We start from the raw sequence: 13,405 nt of genomic DNA, 5'->3' as shown, positions 1-13,405 counted from the left end.
TTCCGAGCGTCATCCATTATTTTCTGCTGGTGTCTGGGCATTTGATCAGATTTCCCTGGGTGTGTGACCCAGCTGGTTGAAAGCTTTTTCTGTGAAATCTCTGGGCTCTGTTTTTCTTTTCCTGCCCAGTAGGTGGCGCTCGTGGCGCTCGTCTGTCTGCACGGCAGTTGGCCCGGGAAACCGCGCGTGGAGGCGGGGGTCGCTGGCCGCCGCGGCTTGGGAGAGTGCCGGTCCTAATTGCCCAACTGGCCCGAAACGCCAAGCGTGACGGGAGGGCCCCGCTATCCAACGTTCCCAGTCAGACCGGGGAGCCACGTGTGTGGAGGGGACCCCAGTCGCCAGCCGCCCCGGCCGGGAAAACGCGCACCCCTCGGGTATCTCACTGCAGCGGATTCTCCCTGCCCGTTCAGCTGTTCCAGAATGGGGTACGCTGTCTTTTTGGTCTCTGTCGTGACTCCGGGAGCTGTTTCGTATTGTTTCTGTTTCTTTAGTTGCTTTTCTGGAGGAGGAACTAAGACCCGCGCGTCTTACTAAGCCGCCATCTTCTCCGGAAGTCTTCCTTTGGTTTTGTGAGCAAAGTTGTATTCACCTTCCCACCCCTGGCACCTCAGCTTTAGTTCTGGACGTCTTCACTTGCCTGTGATGCTCAGCCTTCTAGCTCTGTGTACAGCATTCAGGTGGATGTTTCCCCATCTGCAAGATGGGCTGTTTGCTGGAGAGAGAACAAGATTTCTTTGTCTCATTTTTTCCCTTCCGAAACACATCTATTTCTCTTCCCCTTTGGTGTCCTGGGGCGCCCTGTTCGCTGAATCTTGGAAATTGAATGCCTCACACTTTTACCTGCTCCCAGACTCTGTCTTTCCCCTTCCTGACTTTGTTAACCTCCTATTCCCATTTTTCTCGTTTCTCCCTCCCATTGCTGTCACTGCAGCCACTGCTCCTGGCTTGCCCACTTCCCCTTGCCGAGAGAGTTTGTATGACCTTCGCACTGTATTCATGCTGCGGGACTTCCCTGCTGTAATGATGTCAGTGGTGGAGGTTAGCAGATGGCGGCATCAACAATGAGACCTGACATGTTCTAATGACTCCCTCCTTCTCACCCTTGCTGGCCAAGCCCATGGAGGGGAAGGAGTTTCCTTGAAGTATTTAGGGAGGAGATCAAGGGAAATCGGGAGACCCCCAGGTCCTGATGAGGACTGTGACCTTTGCTGCTATAATATCAGTGTTTCACAGGCAGGGCAGTTCAGAAGCCCACTTGCAGCCCATTAAAAATTGATTTAATTGCAATTTTTCCTCCAATTAGGAGCACTGGAGCCTGACTAATTGGAGTAATAGAGAGTAATAAGGCTCAGATAAAAAGCCTTCCTCAGTAGCCTTTGTATCTTGTGTCAGTGCCTGTCAGAGGTCAGGGGGCTTGCATATTCTATTAGGCAGCCTGGCCTTCATTTGTACAAATTAGTTTACCCAACAGTAATTAAAATGCCAATGCAGGTTGAAGAGAACTGAATACATTTTGACGGGCATGTTGGTGAATGATGTGACAGCTCTGGTGGCCTCCCTTGCCAAAGTGTGTCAGCCTGGGCTCAGAGGCTGCTGGGGCCCATGCCAGCTGGGCAGCTCCAGGCCAGCCACGGGGCAGCAGCTGCTGAGTAGGCTACTGCTACTGCCACACCTCAGAGCCACTCAGCCTCTTCTTTCTTCTACCGGGAATCATTTGTTCATCTGTTCATTCATTCAACAAGCATTTGATTTTTTAATATGTGTCAAGCATTATACTAGGTGCTAGGCATGCAAACAAGACTAACGCTTGAAATGCAGCCCAGGTGAGAGCTAATGGGGCAAGGGGTGGTATAAGATCTTGAGTTCTGCAATCAAGACTGATTGAGTTCATGTTTAAAAAGTTGAAAAAGGGATCAGACTTCGAGTAGAGATATGCATGAAGCTGATCTAGATAGGACTAAGGTAGAGTAGAATACAGGGTAAAGGATGATGTCATCCATATTTTAAAACTTCAACTTCTGTGTGAGACCAAAGAGAGATATGTTTATTTGGTTCAGAATTTATATTTTGGGTAGTGCATTACCTAATTTAACTTGCATGGTCAGTTCAGTTGAACACCATAAGTATGTGGAATCTTGAATAGGGCGTGAAATTTTGTTTGTTCAGGTTAGGGTGATGCCCTGATATATCCCAGAATAATTTGGCAGGTGAATAAAGAGGTATTTGCAAAATCCCCTTGGGGGACGGGGGAGAAAGGAAGAAATATTCAACTTCCCCTTTGGGGAATTTCTGATATTCTCGCAAGCAATGAGGACAACCAAATCAATAGGCTGAGCCCTCGATCTTGGAGTTCACCCCTATGAAATTTATTCCTGCAAAGGATAGGCTAGAGAACCTTTGTTTCTCAGATGTGGCCTTTCCCTCTAAGCCAACTCGGCAGGTGAGCTCACTACCCTCCCTCCTACATGGGACATGACTCCTAGGGATTTAAATCTCCTTGGCAACATGGGACAGAACTCCCAGGATGAGCCAGGACATGGCATCATAGGATTGAGAAAGCCTCCTTGACCAAAAGGAGAAAGAGAAATGAGACAAAATGAAGTTTCAGTGGTTGAGAGATTTCAGACAGAGTTGAGAGGTTATCCTGGAGGTTATTCTTATGCAATATATAGATATTCCTTTTTAGTTTATGGTGTATTGGAGTGGCTGGAGGGAAGTACCTGAAACTGTTGAGCTGTGTTACAATAGCCTTGATTTTTTTTCTTTTTTTCTTTTACATGAGCAGGCACCGGGAATCGAATTCGGGTCCTCTGGCATCACAGGCAAGCATTCCTGCCTGCTGAGCCACCGTGGTCCGCCCTAGCCTTGATTCTTGAAGATAATTATATAAAGATATAACTTTTATGATGTGACTATGATTGTGAAAACTTTGTGTCTGATGCTCTTTTTATCCAGGGTATGGATAGATGAGTAAAAAAATATGTGGATAAAAATAAATAATAGCAGATGTTCTAGTTTGCTAGCTGCTGGAATGCAGCACACCAGAGACAGATTGGCTTTTAATAAAAGGGGATTTATTTCATTAGTTTTTCAGAGGAAAGGCAGCTAACTTTCAACTGAGGTTCTTTCTTACATGGGAAGGCACAGGATGATCTCTGCTGGCCTTCTTTCCTGGCCTCTGGGTTCCAACAACTTTCCCCGGGGTGATTCCTTTCTGCATCTCCAAAGGCCTGGGCTGAGCTGCGAGTGCTGAGATGAAGTATGCTGAGCTGCTTGGCTGTGCTGCGCTGTGTTCTCTCATTTAAGCACCAGCCAATTAAATCAAACATCATTCATTGCAGCAGGCACGCCTCCTAGCTGACTGCAGATGTAATGAACAACAGATGAGGTTCACGTACCATTGGCTCATGTCCACAGCAAGAGAACTAGGTGCCTTCACCTGGCCAAGTTGACAACTAAATCTAACTACCACAGTGGGGGATAAGGGGTAAAATAAATTGGGTAGATGGAAATACTGGTGATCAATGAGAAGGAGGGGTAAGGGGTATGGTATGTATGAGTTTTTAAATTTCTTTTTCCAGAGTGATGGAATAGAAATAGTTCTAAAAATGATGTTCTAAAAATGATCAGATGTTCTAGAAATGATCATGGTGATAAATACACAACTATGTGATGATATTTTGAGTCACTGATTGTACACCATGTATGGAATGTGTATGTGTGTGAGGATTTGTCAATAAAAATTTTAAAATGTTTTTAAATAAAAAAAATACTGAGTTTATTCAAGTCCTACTAGTTGCTACCTCTGTGAGCTAGAGCAAGTCACATTACCTCTCTGTGCCTCAGTTTTCTAATCTGTGAAATAGTGAAAGTGGTACCTATTTCATAGGATTGTGAGAATTAATGGTTAATGCTTCTGAAACACTTGTTCAGCACTTGGTACATAATAAGTGCTCAATAAACTAAAAGTGTCATTAAGAAGGTCTGAACTAAGGTAGAGGCAGCAAGAATCTACCTTCCTTCCATCCTGCCTACAACCAACTAATTTTCCTCCTTAATTTCCTCTCCTCTTTTCTAATCTTTTTAATTTCTATTCTTCAGCTTGAGCACCAGAACCCTCAATTTCCCTGGGGTCTTTCTGTTATGTGTGGACTGTTAGATCTGCTTCTACCTGGTGATGGTCTCTGTGATGCCAGGCTTGCTTGAGCTGGGGCAAGGGGACCAGTAAGATAAGAAGAGGATCTGGGTAAGGCCTGGGACAACATGAGAAATTGTAGAAGGTTAGCTTTTGTGTGGGATTTCTTGTCCCCAAAGAGTGGAATTTATGGAGTCAGAATAATTTCTTTTAGACTCTCAAACTGAGAGAGAGACAGAAGTTGGGTGTGGTAGTTAGGTTCATGTGTCAACTTGGCCAGGTGAAGGTGCCTAGTTTTATTGTTGTGGACATGAGCCAATGGCATGTAAAGCTCATCTGTCGCTGATTACATCTGCAGTCAGCTAGGAGGCGTGTTTGCTGCAATGAATGATGTTTGATTTAATTGGCTGGAAGCTTAAATGAGAGAGCTCAACGTAGCACAGCCAAGCAGCTCAGCATGCCTAATCTCAGCACTCGCAGCTCAGCCCAGGCCTTTGGAGATGCAGAAAGGAATCACCCTGGGAAAAGTCGTTGGAACCCAGAGGTCTGGAGAGAAGGCCAGCAGAGACTGCCCTATACCTTCCCATGTAAGAAAGAACCTCAGTTTAAAGTTAGCTGCCTTTCCTCTGATGAACTATATGTTTTTAACTAAATAAATCCCCTTTTATTAAAAACCAAACCATCTCTGTTGTGTTGCATTCTGGCAGCTTTGGCAGACTAAAACATTGGGAGAGAGGGAACGGGGAGAGAAGGAAAGAGCATGTACACGTGTGTGGGATTTTTTTGCTTCTTTATTTTTTGTTCGAGTGAGTGTTTTGACATTGATTTTTAGGTACGGTAGAGACTTCTTATCTCTTATCTGGTTGTGGTACTTATGAGAGACTTCCTACTGCCCCAGTGACGTCTGTCATGCCTTGTACAGGTGTGAGTTGGTGATGATTTGGGAAGGGCACCTTCAAAGCCCACAAGACTAGTTTCCACAGATTTGCACTGAGTGCCTCCTCTGGGCCAGGCACTGTGCTAGGCGTGGGAGTACACAGAACCCACCAGCCAGCTCATGATTTCCAAAGGAAGAGGGGAAGATAACCCCCAAATTACCATTTGTCCTGTGAGGAAGATAGCCAAATACAGTTAGGGCTCAGGGAATGGACGAACAACCCAGCTGGGGAGCCACCAGCTCCTGCCTTTCTGCCTGGTCAGGACAGGTTTGCTGCCCTTGTCCCTGGGATTCCCCTGAGGGAACAATAGGACTGAAGGCAGAAACCTTGTGAATTTTCTTTCTCTGCTAAGGGGAGCTGTTTTTTTCAATAACCCAAACCCTAAATTGAGGTTACAGAAAAGACCTTTTAAAGAGAAAGATTCTTGGAGCAGTCTTTAGGAATAGCCATAGAGGGTATGGAGAAGCCATAGAAGTATGGTACATGTTGTATTTAGTTGATCTCAGCTATTTATTGTGAACCTTTGACATGCTTAGGAAGTGAGAGTAGCCAGGCTGCCTCTGAGACACAGATGCCACACACCAGCCCCTTTTTAAAGCACTTTACCGGTGAGTCTCAAAGCTGCAACATTCTGAGTCAGTTCATGGCAGCCTGGCAGCTGTCACTTTACCTTCCCTTTCTGTACAATGGGGCTAATAATTTCTATCTCAGCAATCTTTGTGGGGTGTGAAACATCCTTTGGGTGTGCCAGAGTAATGGATTCCTTCTCTTCCTCTGTTCCATGTATCTGTCCCACACTCTGCAGAAACTACACTTGGGCACACCCTTGTTAATCTTCTGACTTTAAATGTGTCTGGCCTGTGGCATTTGCCCCATGCTTCCTAGAGTCCAAGGGAGTTGGGGATGGGCTGGAAGGTGGGTATGGTCACAAGTAGGAGGGAAGTAATTAGAGATGTGCAGGACTGTCTGTAGCCTTCTGCTCCCCGGAGTCCCCAAGGATGGCTATTAGTCCTGGTGTGTGTCCCTCAGCAGGACCTGGCTCCAGGTCAGTTTGACTGTTGCTCAGTTGGTTTTTTATTGAGTATTAAGTTTGATTAAGCTCTTAGATCTCATAAGTGCCAGGAAGACTCTCTATTTTCCCTCCCTCTCTTCTACCTCCTTCACAGCAGCCAGGCAAAAAGAAAAGGGCAGAAACACTTATGCGTGTCATGTCCAGGCAATTAAAAAGTTATTTGTAGGAGATGGAGGTGAGGGGCACTCCTCGTTCTGGTGTCAGGTGAGCAGGGCCAGGGTGGGTAGGCAGGAATAGAGGACGGGGGTCCTTGGGGAAGATGTTGGCAGCCTTCCTCTCCCCACCCAGGCCTGCTGGGAGGTCAGAGCTCTGAGGGTGGCAGGGATTAAAGTTCCAGGTTCCTCCCATCTCCCTCTCTATTGATTTACCTTAATGCTAATTTACATTTGTGGCCAGTCAGGGGCCTGCCACAGGCCTTCTTGAGAGGTGGCTGTATATCTGTGCTTGCGTTCCTCACCCAGCCCCCACTCCTCCAGAGTCTGGAGAGCCCAACTGCCTGGTCCAATGATTTCCAAGTGGCTATTATGTTTCCAACCCAAGGCAATTGGCTTTACCAGTTATTAATGGATTACCCTAAAGAGAAAACTGTTGGGAGGAGGAGGGGCAGGGCAACACCTCCTGGCTTTGTAGTTTGGGACTTCAGTGTCCAATGGCTGCTTCTCAGCCTGGTGAGAGTGACTGTGCTGGCATTACCACACTGTAGTGTTTGTTTGTTTGTTTGTTTTGTTTTTTACATAAGCAGGCACTGAGAATCAAACCTGGGTTTCTGGTACGGCAGGCGAGAACGTGCCTACTGAGCCACTGTGGCCCACCCTATCACACTATAGTTTTATGACTGCTGGCAATACTATTGGTCGAGAGGGAGCTGGGATGATGGGGGCATGTCCCTGTAGGAAGTCTTAGCTTGAGGCATGAACACCCTAAGGTGGCTCACGTGGCCTTTTTATTAGCCTGTCTCCTGAAAAGGAGACATCTGCCCTGCAATTTTGATTGTAAATCAGTGGTTTGCAATCTAACATTTGCAAACATAGGCAGGTAATACCTGCCCTAACATTACCCCCATCAGCAAATGGCAGGCCAAACTCCCTACCCTAGCCAAAGCCATGGCTTCTTCAGCCCCCTTTCTAAGGAAATCCATCTCCCCACTGGTGCACCTGGGATCAGAGAGCCACAGGTGCTGGGCTGGGCCAGGCGGATGGGCTGCTAACGTGTCATTAGTATGTCCAGCCCCCTCCCCTCCACAGCAGACGTGTAGGGGCATGGCCCATCCCTGCCCTAGGGCTCCTGAATGACCCAGCTCCTTTCAACTCTCTTCCTTGCCATTTAGGTTTTCAAATCCGGAATTCCTAAAGACTTCCCCCTCCCTACCCCTGCCAAATCCTTTAACAAAGACATTGTCTGGCTCCTAGGTTCAAGTTCTAGTCCTAGCTAACCTAGTTCATTGCACTGGTCCTTCAACTGGGCTTGTGCCTCCATTCAAAAATGAAACTGTGCAGATTATATGTGCTGAACTTTTGGGGGGTTTAAGAGATACTCTGGGAAATAAGATCAGAGTGCTCCTTCTCACCTGACTCTTACATCTTCACTGTTCTCTTACCTATGACTCCTGTCCTCCTCCCCCTAGCCCTGGCTGCCTGGCTTCTCCTTCCCCACTCTCTCCACCCTCATGAACCAGCGTGTCATCCACCTATGGCATTTACTCACCTTTCATATTTTTCCTTTTCTCAGTTTGGTGCCTTTACCGTACCCTGTGCTTATACCACATTACCAGGTCCTCTCATCTCTTATAACCTTCAGTATTGTCTCCTAGTCACCTCAACTTCAGACCAGGGTTTTCCTTCCAGCCTCCAGTTCTCCATTCCCAGGAGACCTTGTCTGTGCCATGTGCACTGTGATCTCAGGGTTCATACGATGGAGCCCAACAAGCTCCTACCTCAGAGTTGCTCATCTAGAGATCTGTTTTTATAGTGAGCTGAGCAGCAAGCTCAGCTATCCTTAGACCTACAGGTTCTCTGTCGAGGCAGCTGTGGGACTTGCAGTTGTCACCCTGCTCCCAGCTGTCTTCCTGGAACTCCTCTGATGACTTCTCTTGGCTGCTTCTCTCCTTCGGGCTTAACCCCACAATCCCCTGGAGAATGAGAATGGCATTTTTAATTGTGTAGCCATTTCCACCACAAGTTCTGGCAAGCCAGATCTGACTCTGCTCTTCTTTTGTTTGGCAGCTCTTTTGTGACAGGAACAGCTTGTTGTGGGCACTTCTCACCCCTAAGAATCTGGGACCTCAACAGGTAAGAGATTCCTGAGTACACTATGGCTTCCAGTGGGGCTGGAACTGTGGAACAGCCAGGGAGGCCAAAGGCAGAGCTGGCTAAGTCAGCCCTGATTCAGTTGGCCGAGTGGGAAGGACCCCTGCCCCAAAACCTGATGACAGCATTAGCTGTGGCACCTTCTCACAGGGAATTGTTCAGGGGTAGCTTGAGGGGCTGCTAAAGTAATTTATAATAGGTAAATAATTTCATGTGGAAGTTAATTATAGTAACACAATCTGGATTTATGATATTCGTTCTCTGAGGAGTGCCTGGCTATGTGACTACAAGAGCCCACTATTCTCACAGATGATTTTTTTTTTACATAAAGAAATTTTGACAGTGGCCTATAGGTCCTAAAAAGAATTATAGAGGACAGTTAAAATACATGAATTGTTTTATTCACAATTTTCTGCCTTTGTAGGCTTGACATATACCCATCTGTGTATCTGCCATTCTGGTTTTTTTGTTTACTTTTTATTTTGAAAGATATAGTCATAGAAAGTTACAAAAATAGGATGGAGAGGTCCCCCGTAACATCTTACTGTAGTATATCAAAACCAGGAAATCGACATTGATGTAACCCAGGAAATTGACATTGATATAACCCAGAACCCTTTTTCAGACTTCTCCGGTGTTACATGCACTCATTCGTTTGTGTGTGTATTTAGTTCTATATAAATTTATCACATGTATAGATTTGTGTGACCACTATCACAATCAAGGTATAGAACTCCTTGTTCCATCCAGCACAAAGACCCACCCCTCATGCTGCTCTTTTGTAGTGACACCCACCCCTCCTCTTCTCTCTCATTCCAAACCCCTGGCAACCAATAATCTGTCTTCTACCTCTATAATTTTTCATTTAATGTTATTTAAATGAAATTGCACAGTATATAAACTTTTGAGATTGGCTTCTGTAAAACCCAGCATAATTCCATTGAGACCTATAAAGTTGTTGCATGTATCAGTAATTCCTTCCTTTTTATTTCTGAGTGGTACTTCATGGTATGGATATAGCAGTTTCTTTAACCATTTGCCCAGTGAAGGACATTGGGGCTGTTTTCAGTTTTCTTTTACTATTGCAGATAAAGCTGTTGTGAACATTTGTTTCCAGGTTTGTGTATGAACATATATTTTTATATCTCTGGAATAATTGCCCAGAAGTAAAATTGTATTTTTAAAGAAACTGCCAAACTATTTTCCAGACTATCTTTACCATTTTACAGCCCTTCCAGAAAGAGTGAGAGATCCATTTTCTCTGAATCCTCACCACCATTTGGTATTATCACTATTTTTAATTTTAGCTGCTCTAATAGGTGTGATATCTCATCTTGGCTTTAATTTGCATTTCCTAAATGCTGAAGATGTTGAACATATTTTCAAGTGCTTATTTGTCATCTATATATCCTCTTTGGTGTATGGCTTTTGCCCATTTGTTAATTGGACTGTTTGTTTACTGTTGAGTTTTCTTCTTTTTTTTTTTTACTGTTGAGTTTTAAGATTTATGTATAATATATATGTTTTATATAGATACAAGTCCTTTGTCAGTTACATGGCTTGCAAATGTCTTCTCCCAATCTGGTGCCTTCTTATCCTCTTAACAGTGTTTTCTGCAGAGCAATAATCTTATCAGTTGTGCTTTTGGTATCTAAGTACTTGTCACCTGACCCTAGGTCGCAGCAGTCTGTTTTTTAAATGCCGTAATTCACAGTAACAGTGAAAATGTGTTTTTCGTGGCTGCCTCTTCCTCTTCTTTTCTCTTCATCTCCCTAGGAAAGTGTTAATCTTATCTTTTTAATTTTTTTCTGAAAAACCCATTCTATAGTCAGTCTCTCTAAAAGATTCCTTTATAACACATGAGATATTTTAATTAAACATGGTTTTCTCAACAACATTTTCTTTGATGGTTTTCTGACCACCGGGACAGGAAACTCACTACTTCCCCAAACAACTCATTACACCTTTCGATAGCTCTGAGAGTTAGAATGCCTACTTTTTATTGAGGGTTGATTTGTTTCCCGGAGCTGCAATTCTGAGCAAGAGACAAGGCACTCTCCTCTGAAGAACAGGCCTTTAAATATATGAAAACTTTGGTCCTGCTCCTTCAGTGTCTTTTCTTTTTCAGGCCAAAAGTCCTTAGTCTTTCATTTGTTCCTTATAAACGTAGTAGATCAGTTCAGATGCTTCTGACTGAAAGTAATGAATGCCTAATTCAAAGTAGCTAAAACAGTAAAGGCGTTATTACCATCTTAAATAACAAGGAGTCAAGAAGTTGGGTAGTTCCAGGGTTGATGGGTTCAGCAGCTCAGTGGGAGTATGGGAGCCTATATTCTCCTCAGCTTTCTTTCGGCCACCTTAGTCAAGGTGGCTTTTGTCCTTGTCTTCAGTTCATTTATGGCAGCTCCACCAACTCACAAGGCAACACCCAAAGGGAAGAAGGAAGAAAAGGATATGTCCGTGTCTGGGTTTCCTTTTTAAGATTAGAAAGACTTTCTTAGGAGTCCCTGAGCAGATTTCCTCCACATCTAGTGAGCTAAAATTATGTTCCATGCTCATCCTAAACCAAACCCTTGCAAGGGTAATGGATTTACCAGTCAAGATTTACCTCCTGAGCCTGGGGAAGAGCCCAGCTTCCTCCCCTGCACATGGAGGGCAGAATCAGGGTTTGGTTAGCAAGAAAGAAGGTGAGGAGTGGCTGGAGTGTGACCCACAGTGTTGGCCTCATATTGGCTTCAGGACCATTCTCACCTGAAAGTTTCTCTAATTAACTTGGTTTTATCCCTTTTAAGATGGTGGGTTCATAACTGAACCCTGAACAGACCAGGTATGGTCTGATTAGGGATAAGTGTTATGACCTCCCTTATTCTAGATATTATACTTTATTATACTTTTGCTAATGTAGCCAATGGTTACATCACACTGTTGCCAGCATAACTAAAACTCCCGAGGGTGCCTTTGTTCTTTAGACTCTAGGATGTGATAGTTCCTGCAATCTGAAAATTGTTCCCATGAGCCCACGCTGCCAAACCTCCTGCTACTGGTCCTTTCTACCTCTGAGGAGGGGGAAGAAGCATGCCAGGGATTGTGTGCCTGGAGGCTGTGAGGAGCTACTGTGGGAACATTGGCTGTGTGGTCATACTGGCTTGGGCTCCAGAACTGGCTTTGCCACTTATTTGCTCTGGGATTGGGGACCCGCCTCAGTTTCCACATTTGCTAAATGAGAATTAATTAGACCTACCTAACAGAATTAGTATGAAAAAATTCTTTTGAAAAAGTGGCCCACTTAGTATCTGTCATTTGGGGGACACTTAACTAATGCATGTAGCCTCCTCCTTTCCTCTCCCACAGTTGTCATCTACATTAGTACGTTGGAGTTTATGGAAGCTCAGTCTTTTAGTCTTCAAAAATGTGTAGCCTTTGTGACCAGTGGACAGGGAGGTAGACCGGCTAACCTCGTGGCACAGAGAAGGCTCCTAAGGCTTTGGGCCATAAAGATGGGCATTTCTGCCAAGATTTTCTAGACCTTGTACTATGCTCATATAGTCACTGTCACTGGCCTAGGCCCAGGATGTCAGACAGGCTGGGAGGTGCAGACTGGCTTGGGTGTACCACGATGGCCCAGCTATATCTCAAAAGTTGAGAAGTCTTTGGGAAGGCCTCTTCTGCCTGTGGTTACCTTGGTAAGGGGATGCTCCTGGGCACAGATATATAGTCAGGATAGAGCTCTAAGCACCAACTCTTTGAATAGCATTCTCTGATGAAATCTCCAGACCTCAGAAACCTCAAACCCTGGGTGTTTGTTGAATCCAGAAAGAACCCAATGAGAATGAGCAGAAGACCATAAGGCTTTCGATTCTCCCTGGAGCCATATGCAAAACAGCCACTGAAGGACACAGTCACCTCTGGCTGGCCAGTGCCCAGGCTCTACTGCTGTGGCAGGGCTGCCCAGGAGTCATTTAGCAGTACCTTCTCTACAGCTCCAGATTCCTCCTTACCACTCAGAGGTCCCAGAGTCTTGTTGAAACATCTCTCCTGTCCCCAGGGAAGGTTGGGACACAAGAGAGGTTGCAGGGATTGAGGGAGAGACGTGGTGGAGGCATCTGCTTGTTGGGGGAGGAAACGGATGGACAGGACAACTTTCTGTAGCTGTCTTTCCCAGAGAGGCCCAAGCAGATAATAAAGCCATGTAGAAAATAGGATTAAGGTAATGAACAGGCAGGACAGAGTTTGATCTTTCAATAACACCAAAGCCTGACTGACAGGCCATCTGAAAGGTAGAACAGCATCGCCGCCAGGACTTGGCGGCTGGGCGGTGTGCTGTGCTAGATGGATTCTTTGCTTTTAACCTGTCATAGCTGAAACTTGAGGAGCTCCTGGATTTTCTTTTATGTGTGTGCTCTGACTGGGGGGCAGGGGAAGGAAGTACTGGAGGGGCAATTTTGCTCTAAGCACGGCCTCTCCCAGGGCTGCCTGCAGAACTGTGGTGGGGGCTGGGACATACCTTGGAGGTGGAGGTGCCTTTGGGACCTCCCATCAGTGGAGTCATCACCTCACTGCTATCTGTGCGTCCAAGGTATTTTCATCAGGCAGCCTAGACTGCTTCTCTGAATGCCTGAGACCCCTCTCAGGCTCCCTTGTCCCTCACTCCATCATTCTCATTCCTTGGAGACTCTTCTTCCCGTGGACCAGGCCAGATGGCAGCACAGGGAGAGATGCTGGCTGGAGCACAAAGGGTCAAAGTGCAGCTGCAGTGAACCCCACCATTGCCCAGAAGGCAAGAAGTTTGGCTGTTCCCTTCTCTGCCTTTCTTTTTTCTGAAACTGAAGGGTCATGGGGTTGGAGGCTGGGCTCAAGAATGGGGGATCTCTAGCCTGTCTGTGCTAAGCAGGGACAAAAATGGAATCCTTCACCTAATGTGGAGGTGTCAGAGTGTTCCTGCTTGTGAGAGTAG

The 13,405-nt window shown here is 45.6% G+C and overlaps 1 protein-coding gene across 5 annotated transcripts in view; it reads left to right on the top strand.

Annotated features, from left to right (window-relative positions):
* FBXW4 (F-box and WD repeat domain containing 4) overlaps window positions 1-13,405 on the top strand; it is a 173,053-nt gene that overhangs the window by 142,015 nt on the left and 17,633 nt on the right. For 4 of the 5 annotated variants that reach the window (XR_013161703.1, XR_013161702.1, XM_077125795.1 and 1 more), the window contains exon 6: window positions 8,368-8,433. The exons of the other annotated variant lie outside the window; for it this stretch is intronic. Coding sequence is in view for 2 of the 4 variants with exons in the window: in XM_077125795.1 (XP_076981910.1) it covers window positions 8,368-8,433 (66 nt within the window). In the remaining 2 variants the exon portion in view is untranslated. The remainder of the gene's footprint in view (window positions 1-8,367; window positions 8,434-13,405) is intronic. 5 annotated transcript variants of the gene reach the window in all.

The sequence above is a fragment of the Tamandua tetradactyla genome, chromosome 13 (assembly GCF_023851605.1).
Source record: "Tamandua tetradactyla isolate mTamTet1 chromosome 13, mTamTet1.pri, whole genome shotgun sequence".
Classification (NCBI taxonomy): Eukaryota; Metazoa; Chordata; class Mammalia; order Pilosa; family Myrmecophagidae; genus Tamandua; species Tamandua tetradactyla.
Note: the sequence above shows the minus strand (reverse complement) of the source record. Positions and strands in the feature narration are given on the sequence as shown.